Here is a 15,851-nt window from a genome sequence, read left to right as displayed (position 1 = left end):
GAAAAATATTTGAGAATCACGAGAGATCACTTTTGTCATATGAATTTACTGGAGAGATGAAATATGGAAATGATTAGTGTACCATGGTGTTTTAAGTAGTACTCATAAGATTTCAGCTCACTGAAGTAACAATAGGAGGTGGCTACAAAATTATTATAGTAGTACAGAATTACTAGAGTTAATTTTATGTAGTTTTGATTTAATACTACATCTTTACATTTGTTTACACTTCTCTCAGTGGCCAATACATGAGCAGTCTGCATGTGCATAAGTTTTGATGAACTGTAACTTCCTATGTTTCTATAGAGTTAATGCCAGTATGTAGTAAAATAAAGTATTATTTGCATATATTTTATGTATTTATAGCATGTCCATTTTATTATTTTTGTTATTATTACATTTCTAGGCTACATAGTTCTACCGTGTGTTTTTTTAAATAGTCACAAATCTCAAAAAACAAATAGTCATATAAATAGATGATCAATTCCATCCAGTATTACTTAAAGGTCAAATGTATATTATCTGACAATAACAAATGATTATATCTGCAGGTTTCCCAGTAACTTCTCCATTCTAACAGCCTATTTAGCAGTCTATACATGTACGTGAAATATAAAATAGTCAACTGGTTATATCCATTAAGTCACCTAAATATTTAATGGATGCTGCCCGCTAGAATCAAATGGCTATTCTGACACCATGTACCATTCCTTAAAGTTTTAGCCTTCTTGCTTTATATTTCCAGCTAAGAATAAAGCCATATATTTATTTAAGAATATTTACCATATTGTTGCAAAATGGTAAATCAGTGTTACTCTGTCAGGCAGCTATCAGGCTGTGTCAATGATAAACAGCACTTGAAATATTACCTATAGAGATCCCACTGAGACATGTTAGAGAGGTAAGCATTTTCAGGCTCAGTATGACTTTTATTTTATACACTTAGCAAATAGGTAAGAGAAATCAAAAGAGGGACACGCTGAAGTATCCTATATTTACCTGATGCTATTCAAAAGCTCAATTTAACAAGCATTTATTAAATATGTACCACGTGCAACAGGCTCTTCTTAAGAATTATAGAAAATATAAAATGAATAGCATGCTCACGTTTACAAATCTCTTTCATCAGCATGAGGTCTGGATAGTATGCAATCTTGCTTCATATGGTTAAACAAGAATATCAGAGATTATATTTACAGCAAGCTTTCTGCAGAAACTTAAAGGTAGCTTTGCCAGTAAAATGCATCATGCCTCATTTATTGAAGCAGACTTATCTTCAAACATTCAAAATACTAAAAAAGAAATTTCAGTGATCACAGTATATCATAGAATCATCTTTTTTATTCACAGAACCTCAGAATCATAAAGTCTCTGTACAGAAAAAGACATAGAGGGCCTCTAGTCCAATCCTTTCAGCTTCACAGTAACATAAAATACTCTGGGGTATTTTTTCTAATATAGACTCCCAGGCACTGGCTCCTAGAGGTTGATTCAACAGGTCTTGGTGGAGCCAGATAATCTGTACTTTGTAAAATCTTTCCAGATGTTTCTGCTATTAAACCAGGTTTCAGAACAGAAATCTAATTTAACTCCTGGATCTGTTATAGAAACATGTTTTGTAGTACTTTTCCCAATATGTATTTTTATATATAATTATTGCCTGGTAAAATTCTGTCAAATAAATATGGTGGTGCTATTGGTCTCTAACATGGAGAAATTGTTTATCTAGTCATTTAGTATACTTCCTATAGTATACCTGAAATAGGACCCTAACTCTTATCTACAATTATTAGAATATAAACTATATATCTTTTTTGTGGTAATGGGGATGGAACTCAGAGGTAGTCTACATCCAAGCTACATCTCTAGTCATAATTTTTATTCTCTATTTTGAAACAAGGTCTTACTAAGTTGCAGATGGCCTCACTAAATTGGCTGGCCAAAACCCTGTGATTCTTCTGTCTCAGTCTCCCATCTACTGAGATTACACGTATGCACCACCACACCTGGCTTTATATTTCTTTATCAATATGTATGTATAAATAGACAGTTATCTGCTAATTTTGTGTCAAAAATATGTCAGTGTCTTTGTGTGTATCTATGCAGTTATCTGTTTCCATCTTAAAAATGATTCTATAAGCTACTTGAAGAGAAAAATAAGGCTGTTTGTTTTGCTATTGTGTTTATATCATGTAGGCTAGATTGTGATGTTTAGAAAACATAAAACATAACATTCAAACATTTGTTGAAACTGGGCATGGTGGTGCACACTTGTAATCTCAGCATTTGGGAGGCTGAGACAGAAGGATCACAGGTTCACAGCCAGCCTCAGTTACTTAATGAGGCCCTTTCCAACTCAGTGAGACCCTGTTTCAAAATAAAAATTAAAAAAATAGGCCTTGCTGGGCGTGGTGGCGCACGCTTGTAATCCCCGCGCTTGGGAGGCGGAGACAGGAGGTTCACGCAGGTTCGAAGCCAGCCGTGCTGGCGTAAGAGACCCTGTTTCAAAAATATAAAATAGGTCTGGGAGTGTAGCCCGGAGGAAGAAGGGCTTCCAGGAACCCCAGTACCACCAAAAAAAAAAAAAAAATAGGCCTGTGGGTGTAGCTCAGAGGTAGAATGCCCCTGGTTTCCATCCCCAGTACCGCAAAAATGTTTGTTGAATGTGTACTGAATTGTATGAGGTTCTTCCTAGATTTCCTGATGTCTCTCTGAAATATTTATCTATTGTGCCAGGTTATTATTATTATTATCATTATCATTATTATTATTGGTACTGGGGGTGGAACCCAGGGACTTTCTACCTCCGGGCTATACTCCCAGACCTATTTTATATTTTATTTGGAAACAGGGTCTTACTAAGTTGCTGAGAGCCTCACAAAGTAGCTGAGGCTGGCTTCGAAACTGTGCGATCCTTCTGTCTCAGCCTCTCAAGCGTGGGGATTATAAGCGTGTGCCACCATGCCCGGCTTATTGTGCCAGTTTTTATAGTTCCGGGAAAACTTTTCAGTCTATATGCCAGATACCAGAAATATAAACATCAATAATATATCCTCCTCACTTTTCTTACCTCTACAGCTCTTAAAAATTTTTATTTGGGAAAAAGATGCAAATACATTTATTTTTATTTATTTTTATTTTTCATTTTTTAGAGGTACTGGGGATTGAACCCAGGGGCATTCTATATCTGAGCTACACCCCCAGCCCAATTTTTATTCTTTATTTTGAAACTAAGTTATGAAGGACCTCTCTAAGTAGCTGAGGCTGTCCATGAACCATGGTCCTCTTCCCAAATGTTGGGATTACAACATGTGCCACCACACCCAGCCCAATTACTTCTTATATATAAGTATTGTGTATCTCTCATTATATTTTTGCCATGTCTAATTATTTTAAACTATATGCTCTAAAGAGGACTCTGAAGTAAAGACACATAACACACATCTTACAAATTAGAGCTCTGTAAATGAACTTCAAATATACCTACTTAGAATTGTTTCTGTCATGTTAATGTGAGTTGCAAGCAAATAATACTGGTAATGTAATATATAATTCAGTCTTTCTTTTCAGTATGCTAAATAAAATTGAAAGCTAAAAGATGATTAACACAAATGAGTTTAAATGAAGAAACTGAAAAGTGCTAGCTTTGCCATCTTGGCTAACTTTACAAATTAATTTCTACAATTAACAGATACATAGAAATCCTATAGACATACTCAGGTAAGAAACTTCACTTAATAAGCTTGAGGATAGCTCTAAGTTAATTTCATTGTCAGAGAAACAATTTTTGCCTATTACATCAGTAAGAGAGGAGAGAAACATGGATGTATCTGCTGAAATATCTAGAAACCAGGATATTAGTTGCAATCATAAATTATTATTCTTGTTCTGAAAGATATTTTCCTTTGTTTTCAAAGATACACATGTAGTAAAGCACATCTCTTTTTTTAAAAAAATAACTTTTTAAAACTGCAGAACATGCATTTCATTTCTTCAAAGAGATTTGGAAAAATCTTCTGCATTTCTCTGAAGAATGAAATCAACCGCAGGTTGTAACCATATACTGGAAAAGTACAGACCCCCAAGGTGATCAAACAAGTCTAACAGATGCTAGATATCCATGAAAACAGTGTTAAAAAAGTACATATTTGATGACTTTCTCCTGGGAGATTGTATCTAAAATGAGCCTAGAAATCACAGATTCTGCTATAAAACAACATTGACAAGCCCCAAACTGGGAATATATATGTAATTAATAAATGTAAATCAATAAGCTCATTTTGTGAACTTAGTTCTTCCCACACTTTCCTTTCTTTTGAACTACTTGTAAGGTTTTTGAAAAGAGGGTATATGAAATAAAAAGGCTCTATCACTCAGCTGTTTGTAAAGGTATGGATTTCATAGTAGATACCAAATGTTTAAATAGTAAGATCCTTGAGGCAGGATTACTTTGGCATAATAAGTAGCACACACTAAGAATTTTGTGTATACTATTGTTTGGTTAATTCCAGTTAAATAAATATAGTGGTAGCACTGGTCTCTAATCTGGAGAAATTGCTAATCTACCAAATGGCCATTCAGGTATGGCAAAGGATACTATCTTAAATTGTACCTAGGCCTTAACACTTTGATAAATGTCATTTACCATATTAATCAAGATTCATAGCTTCCTCTTTATTTCTTCCATGTTTCTTTTTTTTGAGTGAGGTATCTGTATATAGTACTAGAGATTGAATCCAGTGGCCCTCTACCACTGAACTATACCCCCTATCTCGGCCCTTTGTAAATTTTGAAATAGAGTCTCATGAAATTGCCCTGTCTGGCCTGAAACTTGTGATTCTCCTGTCTAAGCCTCCCAAATATTGGGATTATAGACATTTGTCATTTTGCCTAGTTTCATAATGTTTTCTTAAATGAACTGGCTCCTCAGAATGAATGAGAGAGAATTACACAGATGGTTTCTGAATTATATATCAGAAACATATTTAAAATATTTATGCAAATGAAGTTCTAACTTAAAAAAATTATAATCCACCCAAACAACTCTTTATAAAAAAGGTTACTGATATAGTCACCAATAAGATTTGTTTCCCTTCATTTCTGAAAACTGGAATCTTAGGTTTCCTTAACTGGCCAAACTCAACCAGTAATAGACACTATTACTTCTGGAGTACTGTCTCAATCTAATGCTATTTTACCTGGTTAATTTCAACAGGGATGGAGAGACTTGTTGAGGGGTACTCATATTTGTGATAGATATTGAAGAGTTCAGGAAAATGAGAAAGAAGAGACAGGCTATTGTAGTTGGAGGTCTCCATTACGAAGTAGTTCTCAAAGTGTTGACCCAGGATCAGCATCGTCAGCAACATTTCAGAGCTTATGAGGCTGAAAACTCTCAGTCCCATCTAAATCTTACTTAATCAGAAAACTTGGCCTGCAAACCCAGTCATATTCCTGTTAACAAACGCTGAAAATTATTTTCATGTGCCCTAATATCAACAACCATTGGATTAGAAATTAGAAATCTGAAAAATAATAGTGCACATAAGGACTTTGATTTCTTTAGTCTGGCTCAACTTTTAGTGGAGAATGGAAGGACCTACAGTTGAAAAAGTAGGCAAAATGACAATATGCTTTTGTGCAGGATTTGTACATTAGGATCATCTTACAAACATTAGCATATGTTTGTAAGAGGGAAATTAATAAAGTACTTGATTAAATACTTCTAAATCAGTGTGAGAAATAGCTTGAGTTCCTGACTGGATTGATTAGGTCACCCATGGAAACAAGATAATAATCCTTTGAAAGATTACATTAAAAAAATACTTCCAGATGCTGAAAAGGACTAACTCTATGTTATGGTGGACTGAGGGAGAAAATAAAACCTCCATGAGGTTGTAGAGAAAGAGGATGTGTTAAAGTCATGAACAGCACTTAAAAAAACCAAAGAGGTGCCATGTTCAGATAGAAAATAGTACTGGGTTTGTTGAATTTCCTGTGAGTCTTTGAGGTTTAAGACTAAATGTCTGATTATCAAGTAACTAGCCAGGTTTCTATATGTAAAATTAAGCTGTGGTAACAAAATACTCAAAATATATAAGAGAATAAAATAAAACTGAAAAGCCTAAAATTGCTAAAGAGAACTTTACAGTTATGCTAGAAAGAAAAAGCAGTCAAAGTAAACTTTAATCTTTGACTTTGGCACAGCTACCATGAACTCAGTCATGTACTGTCTAGTTACAAAAATCATCTTCTTAGGTGTAAAAACATAGCTAACCTGGAATTTATATGGTTTGCATAATTTTCAGAGAGATCTAGCAGGGTTTGGTGGTACATACCTATAATCCCAGTTCTTGGGAGGCTGAGACAGGAGGATCTCAGCAACTTAATGAAGTCCCTCAACAACTAAGTAAGATGCTATTTCAATAACTAACCAAATATGTAAATAAAATAGAACTGGGAATAGCTTCGAGATAGAATGCCTCTGAATTCAGCGTACAGAGAGAGAAAGAGAGAGAGAGAGAGAGAGAGAGAGAGAGAGAGAGAGAGAAAGAGAGAGAGAGAGAGAGAAAAGAAGAAGAAGAAGAAGAAGAAGGAGAAGAAGAAGAAGAAGAAGAAGAAGAAGAAGAAGAAGAAGAAGAAGAAGAAGAAGAAGAAGAAGAAGAAGAAGAAGAAGAAGAGAGGGAGGGGGAGATGGAGAGAGCAAGGGAGAGGGAGAAACACCTAGAATTTTAAGAGATAAATGCAAGCCAGGTGTGGTGGCACACACTTGTAATCCCAGCATTTGGGAGGCTGAGCAGAAAGATCATGGTTGGAGGACAGCCTCAGCTACTTAGTGAACCCTTTGCAACTCAGTGAGACCCTGTTTCAAAATAAAGAATAAAAAATAGGGCTGAGGGTGTAGAATGCCCCTGTGTTCCAACCCCAGCATCACAAAAAAGATAAATGTTAAAAAATATATTAAACTTCTAAAGCAACAATGTATTTATAAAAAGTTAATTTAACCTAATGACAAAAAAAGAATAAGAACGTTTACATAGATCCCTTGAAATAAGAATAACAGAACAACTCATTTAAAGTCCAACCTTAATTCAGGCAAGTAAAAAATTAATAATTATAAAAGTTAATTCTCTAAATCCCCTTTTCTTCTCTTTCCACTAGCACTCAATAATACCCATCCATTCCCCAGAAAACTGAGTACTGCTTACTTACAAATCTGGTACCCTAAGCTTTTCTAAACTTATAGGAAAAGAACTTACCACTAAGAAAGTCAGTGTATACTATACTTTCATTAGTGACACAGGATCCTAGAGAAAGTTGTAAGGGTTCCATGATACTGCTTTACTGCACCTTACTTTAAAGATCTATAAATGACAAGCTCACAGCCTAAAATACAATAAGGTGTAGTATACTGAGGGGCTGGGAGGAGTTGAACATAGAGTGTCATCCTTGACTTCCTCTTGGTTTACCTGGAAATTGATGTTCTTTTAATTTATTTGTTTATGCAAGTACATCATCCCATAGAATTGACCTCTAGTGATCTGAGCTACCTTCTACCCCCTCCACTTCAAACTTCATAACTTCTAAAAGGGACACACACACACACACACACACACACACACACACAATTTAGGCTAGAGAGAGGGTACAAGACAAATTATTTCTTTCCACCAATGTCTCTCCTTCCTCCTCAAATTATGGATAATGAGGTCAGAAGTGTAATTACTGAAGGAGTTTGGAATGGTAATTACTGAGCTCATCTCAAACCCAGTAGTGACTGCTGCACAGCAAAGCTCACTTTATACCTGTCAAAACTACTTTGAATGGGATAAGCATCTCATGTTTGCAAATCTAGGTGCTGTACCAACGGAAGTTCCCTATTAGCAAATTATCACAACAACCTGCTACACTCAACTCATTCTGATTTTGTAATGAGAAAGCCCATTAAACTAGAGTAACTTTAAACGGTGACTGTTGAGTGAGTTTGGGAGATGGAAGGATAAGAAAGAAAGATGGCAGAGTTAAGCAGGCTCTGTCGGATCCAGCCCCATTTCCAGTTTTCAAGCCTGAGATGTCCAAACGTCTCTACCTTTATTGGCTAACATTGATCATGGGAGAGTGAAATTTTAAGAAAACTCCATAGCAATTCTTAAAACAGAAAGTTTTGAGATGGTAGCTCAAGATGACCAGGGAGAAGGAATTTTTCCTAAGGCTTACACTATATACACTTATACAGTTTTGTTTTTTTGTTCTGAGGATTGAACCTAGGGTGTTCTACCTCTCATCTATCCCCTACTCTTATTTTAGTTTTTATTTTTGTATGCTTAGTGTAGTCCCACATCATAATGTAGTTCATAGTCATAATGACATACATGCACACAGAACTTGGTGAGTTTTCCCCTTCTCCCTCCCACTCCCCCACCTTTTTTTCATACAAATACTAAGATGGCATTGGTATTCTCACATACGAACATAATGTATTCTTTTTAAACAGGGTCTCACTAAGTTACTAAGGACCTCAATAAACTGCTGCAGCTGGTCTTGAACCTGTGATCCTCCTGTCTCGGGCTCCCAAGTACTGGAATTACAGATGCGTGCCACCAGCCTGGCTCTACATACAAATGTCAGCCCCATGTTTCTCATGACTTCTGTTCACTGCATTTCCTCACCAGAATTCAGAAAATGCTCCTCATCTTCCAATCCATTCTCCTTCCCTGGCAGAGCACACCCTAGTTCAGCTGTCTTTGCGCTCCACTAACGTGATTTCTTCCCCTACCTTTCACCTGGAGGCTTGAGGCTCCGTCAGTGCCTCTTCTTCTCATCCCTTTGTGACGTGTCGCTGGCCAGGCCCCTGGTGCTCTGGGATCACAAAGGACAGTAGTGCACCACACCTGTGCTCAGTGCTCTGGATGCTTTGGGCTGGCTTGGGCTCAGGTCCTGCTGCTCCAACGCCAAGGGCCCTTGCAAGTGAGCCTCAATATCTCCAGCACTCATCATGGCTAGCCAGTTCTGCCTCCCTCTCGCCCCACACCTCTCACCGCTGAAACCCTTGAAATCATGTTTCGGAAACATCCGGTTGGGCATCTGTGTGGCGATCCAGCGCAGTGACAAGCGGATACACCTGGCCATGGTCACAGAAATCAACAGAGAAAACTCTAGGATCACCGTAGAGTGGGTTGAGAAAGGAGTGAAGAAGGGAAAGAAGATTGATCTGGAGTCCGTATTCCTGCTAAATCCAGCTCTGGCCTCTACCAAACACGCCACGCTGTCCAGGCCCTTGTCTCTAGCACACTCTAAGGTCATGGGGGACCGGCGTGCAGCCGCAAAGTGGATTGTTGTGACTCCCCAGGAAAATGAAACAGCCTCAGGAGACAGCCAGGCCCTGGACGTTCCCAGCAACCCTTGTCTGATGAAGCGCAAAAAGTCCCCTTGCCTACGGGAAATCGAGAAACTGCACGAGCAGCGCGAGAAACGCAGGCGGCTGCAGCTGGAGATTCGAGCCAGGCGCGCCCTGGACGTCAACACCGGGAACCCCAACTTCGAAATCATGCGCATGATCGAGGAGTGCCGCAGACACTTGGATAGCAGCAAGGTGTCGGGCCTGGAGCCCCCGGAGGACCACCGGATCTGCGTGTGCGTGCGGAAGCGACCTCTCAACCATCAGGAGACCACCATGAAGGACCTGGATATTATCACCATCCCCTCGAACAACGTGGTCATGGTGCACGAGTCCAAGCAGAAGGTGGACCTCACCCGCTACCTGGAGAACCAGACCTTCTGCTTTGACCACGCCTTCGACGACACGGCCTCCAACGAGTTGGTGTACCAGTTCACCGCCCAGCCGCTGGTGGAGTCGGTCTTCCGCAAGGGCATGGCCACCTGCTTTGCCTACGGGCAGACGGGCAGTGGGAAAACTCACACCATGGGCGGAGCCTTTTCTGGAAGGGCCCAGGATTGTTCGAAAGGCATTTACACCCTGGTGGCGCAGGATGTCTTCCTCCTGCTCAAAAACCCCATTTATGAGAAGTTGGATCTCAAAGTCTACGGGACGTTTTTCGAGATCTATGGCGGGAAAGTGTATGACTTGCTGAACTGGAAGAAGAAGTTACAGGTCCTTGAAGATGGCAACCAGCAAATGCAAGTGGTGGGGCTGCAGGAGCAAGAGGTGTGCTGCGTGGAGGAGGTGCTGAACCTCGTGGAACTAGGAAACAGCTGTCGGACTTCTGGGCAGACGTCGGTCAATGCCCACTCATCCCGGAGCCACGCGGTGTTCCAGATCATCCTGAAGTCCAGGGGGAAGCTGCACGGTAAGTTTTCCCTGGTGGATTTAGCTGGCAATGAAAGGGGAGCCGATACCGCCAAGGCCAACCGGAAGAGGCAGCTGGAAGGGGCGGAGATTAACAAGAGTCTCCTGGCCCTCAAAGAATGTATCCGGGCCTTGGGGCAAAACAAGGCTCACACCCCATTCAGATCCAGCAAGCTCACGCAGGTGCTACGGGACTCTTTCATCGGCGAGAACTCCTCCACCTGCATGATCGCTACCATCTCACCAGGAATGACCTCTTGCGAAAATACCCTCAACACTTTAAGATATGCAAACCGAGTCAAAGAAATAGCTCTGGATGGAAGGCCCTGCCACCGGTGCCTTTCTCCCGTTAGACCTGAGGCACCACAGATATTGGAAAAACACATTCGGGATTCAGAAACGTCCCTCCAAAGGGATGGGCTAGTTAAAATATCTTGTGTACAGAGCACGGAAGAGAAAGAGAGTGAAAGCATGGCCACGTTCTCCACACCGTTCGCGAAGGATACGGTCACTTCGTGGAAGGATTCTGCTCGGTGGTGGGAGACTATCCAGAAGACCGCTGATGGAGTAAGCTACGATATTGATTTTTGCATTGCCCAGTCGTTGTCCATTTTGGAGCAAAAAATTGGTGTCTTGACTGAGATTCAACAGAAACTGAAATTATTACGTGCTGACCTCCAAAAGAAGAGCAAGGTAGAGTGAAACCAATGGCAAGAAATCCAGACTGGGATGATGGATGCGGTGCTGCAGCTGCTGCCTCTCTTATACAGAAAACGTTGTCCAAATGATCTAAGCATAATGGTCCTCCTGGAGAACTTAGAACATCTTAAAATATGCTGGTCAGAAATAAGGGCTTTCTTCTTCCTATGTGTCTGTAGTTTGCTTTCATTTTGTAGGATATTGGTTCTCAACTGGGAATGGTTTTCTCCCTTCTGCTCCACAGAATAATGTTCAGTGTCTAGAAATAGTTCAGTTGTCACAACTAGGGGCAGGGATTTGGTGTATAGTGGGTAAAGGACCAGGGGCGCTGCTAAACATCCTATAATGTGTAAGTCAGCCGCCCATGACAAACAGTTCTGTGTCTGGTTGAAAATATCTAGAGTGTGCTGTTTGAGCAGCCCTGCTGTAGAAGATGTGATGAAATCTGACACAACACCTTACATTTGCAGGCAGAGAAGCAAAACCCTGAGAATTAAAGGATCTAGAATAGAAATGCACCAATGGTCTACCTATGTAGTAAATCCATGAGAATCATTCTTAAGTCTTTCTCTACATTTCCTTGCTATGTAGACTCAAATGGTTTAGAAGATCCAGTTATACTGGGGAGAGGGGGAGAGGGAGCTATTCGTTTTGTTTTCTTCTTTTTTTTTTTAGAAAATTCATAAACATACATTTATTCAGGAAATACAATTACTAGAGTCCTTAATATTTCAATGATCATTCCACATTATAAAATATTCACAACGTGTATTTTGTTTATTTAAGTCTATACCAAATCATGCTGACATTCTTTCCAGATAAGCCATAACCATTTTTCTGTTAAATGCTAAATATCCATTTTAATTATAAACAAAGCACTTGAGCCAAACTATTTAAGTACTTGAGCAAGAAAATCTAAAAATTTAGAAGAGGAGGACAATGACTTAAAAAAAATTGAATCATCAAAATCTAAAGAATGAGGCCATCTAACTTGTGTTTGAGAGCCTGGAATTACAAGGGAATATTTTCTTAATATTTGAATTGAAATTACGAGGTATTGTAATCACTCCTTCTGGAATCGATTATACATTGTGTGTGTGTGTGTGTGTGTGTGTGTGTGTGTGTGTGTTTTGTATAAGTTTTATTTTTTTTTACTATGGTGTCTAAGCATTTTTTCTCACACATTACAATATTGTACCTATATGAGTTACTTAAAAACATTTTGAAACAAGAAAAATATCAGTAAAATAGTAGAAAAGTTTCCACATAAAGTAAACTATAAAATTTCATAAAGGCTTCATAAAGAATATGAGAAAGTTTAATGCCTTAGATAAATTATATATGTAGCTTTTTTCCTGATATTACAATTCACAGAAGTCCATCCTTTTTTTTTAAAAAAAAAAAGCATGCAGCTTGGGTAGAATCTCTGGTTTATAATCCAGTACTTGGGAGGCTGAGACAGGAGGTTTACAGGTTTGAGGCCACCTTCAGCAATTTAGTGAGACTCAGCAACCTGAGAGTGGGAAGCAGGTATGACTCTGTTTCCAAACAACAACAACAAAAAAAAATCAAAAGTGCAGAGGTAGTAGCTCAGAGGTAGAATACCACTGGTTTTAATTCTCAGTACTACTATATAGCCAATCTAATCTTCAAATATAAATATAATAATCTAATACATATATTAAACTAGCAGTCTCATCATAATCAACAATCATTTATGAGACAGCACAAAATGCTAACAAAAAGAACGATCATTCAGTTCTAAATGCATGGGTTCCAAACTTGTTTCTAAAGTGAAATAATTTACAGTGAAACCACAGGGCAGATTGGTGTAGTTTAAGAGCACAGAATAAAAACAATCTCCAAGTTTTGCTGTTATTTTCATCAGAGATTGCCTATTGTTTCTGAATTTTTGTCTCTAAGCTACAAAGACTCATTGGCATTGAAGATAATGGATCCATAACTTAGCCGTGGAGTAGAATCGTAATGTCCTATTAAGAGCAATTCCTGTAAAACAAGATCATCATCAGCATCTGGTCTTTAGTAAATAGTAGCTTGGCTCTAAATAGTTTCCTCTCTGTGGCTTCATCTATTTGGGTGAAATTATATATTATTTAAAAACGTGTATCTTTGTATATCTGTTGTCTTTTGGCATATCCTATTTTTTCCATCAATATAAGATTTTTCTTGAAACCTCAGTTGTATTTATGTGCACTGATGAATGAGCGTAGGACACTGGCCTAGGATCTAGTGCTAGTCACTTTATATAGATGCCTAATATTGGTCCAATAATGTAGTCCATTGGAGATTTTCCTTTTACATGAACCAGGATAATTCATAGCACCTCCTTCAAAGATTAGAAGGTAGTTTTAGTTTCTTTCTCCCCTTCTTTGACCTTTTGTAGCAATAACTGATGATGTTCTTATTATCACTGACCTACTCTTAATTTAATTATTATCTCCAACACCCTATCTGTTCTGCCACATACATAAGTTTGGGTAGCCTACCAGGAGTTTCAGTATCCTATTATCAACTTTTTTATTCTTATACTTAATGAAGTATTCATTGACCTATAACAAAAAAACCAGAAATAGCCTATATGGTTCAGTGAATGTTTAAAAAGTGTGAACACTTATGCAATGGTTACACACATCAAGAATAGTATAAAACTAGCCAGGCATGATGGCACCTGTTTGTAATCCTAGTACTTGGGATGCTGAGACAGGAGGACCTCAGGTTTGCAGCCAGCCTCAGCAACTTGTGAGGCCCTCCATAACTTAGTGAGACCCTGTTTCAAAATAAAGAATAAAATAGGGCTAGAAGTATAGCTCAGAGATAGAATGTTCCTGTTCCATCCTCAATCACACACACACACACGCAAACACACACACACACGCGCACACACACACACACACACACACACACAGAACAGAATAAAACCAGTGTACCATATGTCTTCTTTTTCTGCCTCATTTTGTCATTAACCTCTACGTCAAAGATAGACTGTTCAGACTAAGATCACTGTATAGTGTTTTTTTTTTTTTATGTGAGTTCAATCACATAATAGATATACTTCTGGCTTGCTTCTTTCAACCCAAATCATCTGTGATCTGACCTTTTATATGGTTCTTTAATATCATACCATTTCCATGTCTTATTTTACAAATTGATGGATCAATAAGTTGTTTCTTGACACCAATGATGGACGTTTCTTGGCACATTATGGGCATTCTTATAAATATATTTTGATGTACACTTACATGTGTTTCCATTAAGTATGTCTAGGTGTATAAGTCTTTGGCCTGTAGCATGTGTACATTCAGCACAAGAATATTATGCTAAGGAGTTTTCAAAGAATTTCTAACTTTATACTACTACAAGCATAGTATAGTGCTTCCTGGTACATGTTAGCCTATACCTGGTATTGTCATTTAATGTATTTTTATTTCACAAATTTTGTAAATGTGGAATACTTTATATTATGGTTTTACTTTTTCTCTCATTAATACTAATTGTATTGAACAATTTTACATATGCTTATAGGCTATTTAGATATCATATTTTAAAAATGTGGATATTCTTCAAATTTTCTGGTTCTTCAGATATATAGATTGAATATATTTTTCCTCAGTCTGTGGAATGTTTATCTATCAATCATCTATCTATCTATCTATCTATCTATCTATCTATCTACCTATTTCTCTCATCCATCCATCCATCTATCTATATTTTGGTACTGGGAATTGAACACATGGACAACCTACCTCTGAGCTATAACCCAGACCTATTTTGAAACTCAAAGTTGTGAAGAAACTTGCTAACTTATTGAAGCTGGTTATGAACTTGTGAGTCTCCTGTCTCAAGCCTCCAATGTATGGGGATTATAGGGCTGTTCTACCATGCCCAGCACCTCTTCACATCTTAATCATATCTTTTTATGATAAAAATTCACATAATTAAAGAAATCCCATATATCTTTAATAGTTATACCCTATTTAAGAAATTTCTGTCTACCAACTCATAAAGCTATTCTTTCTTTAATCTCCTACAAGCTTTATTGACATTTTATTGATATGACATTGTTTTAATATAGCATGAAGTGTGACAGTCAAGATTTTTTTAAATATAGATAACTCAAACCAGAAATATTCACTAGAAAAATACATTTTTGCAACTAAAATGCAGAATGATCCTTTTTGTTGATCAGATAAGCATAAATACACTATTCTGTTCACTTGATATATCCTTGCCTCAAAATCACACCTATTTTGTCTCTTCATACTAGGCTTGATGTGTGTTAGTATAAGTTGCTGCTATGTTTGGATATGTGTCCCCAAAAATCCACTTGTAGAAGGCTTTTTTTCTACCTTGTGCCACTATTGGAAGTTGGTGGAACCTCCTAAAGATGGGGCCTAGTGAAAGGAAATTAGGTCAGTGGGAGCATGCCTGTAGAAGATATGTGGACCCTGACCCTTCTTTTTCTTTTTTCTTCCTGGATATTTTGAGATAAGCATCTTTCTCCACTCCAGACTCTTGCCATAGTATACTGCCTGACTACAGGCTTAAAGGCATGGAACTACCTAGGACTGTTGTACAGATAAAGTCCTTAATAAGTAGAAGCATACTCTGAAATAACAATAGAAAGTATAATATATTAAATAGAACAAATCAGGAACATAATCATTTACTAAAATCAAGTATTATACACTATACATATTTGCATGTGCTCTACTGTAATACAACTGGCAGCACAGTAGGTGGTCCACATCCACTTCACCACAGAGTTATGACTAATGCGTTGCCAGAAGGCATTCTGATGGGTATGATGCCACTATGAGATAAGAAT

General features: G+C 38.0%; 1 protein-coding gene across 1 annotated transcript; it reads left to right on the top strand.

Moving 5' to 3' along the window:
* Positions 1–8,995: 8,995 nt before the first annotated feature.
* On the top strand, positions 8,996–11,008 carry KIF2B (kinesin family member 2B; the record flags this gene model as incomplete). The annotated part of the gene is made up of 1 exon (XM_080714231.1): positions 8,996–11,008. One exon carries the CDS (start codon positions 8,996–8,998, stop codon positions 11,006–11,008), a length of 2,013 nt encoding a protein of 670 aa, XP_080570357.1.
* Between the last annotated feature and the right edge of the window lie 4,843 nt (positions 11,009–15,851).

Source organism: Muscardinus avellanarius, assembly GCF_963383645.1.
Source record: "Muscardinus avellanarius genome assembly, chromosome: 16".
Classification (NCBI taxonomy): Eukaryota; Metazoa; Chordata; class Mammalia; order Rodentia; family Gliridae; genus Muscardinus; species Muscardinus avellanarius.
Note: the sequence above shows the minus strand (reverse complement) of the source record. Positions and strands in the feature narration are given on the sequence as shown.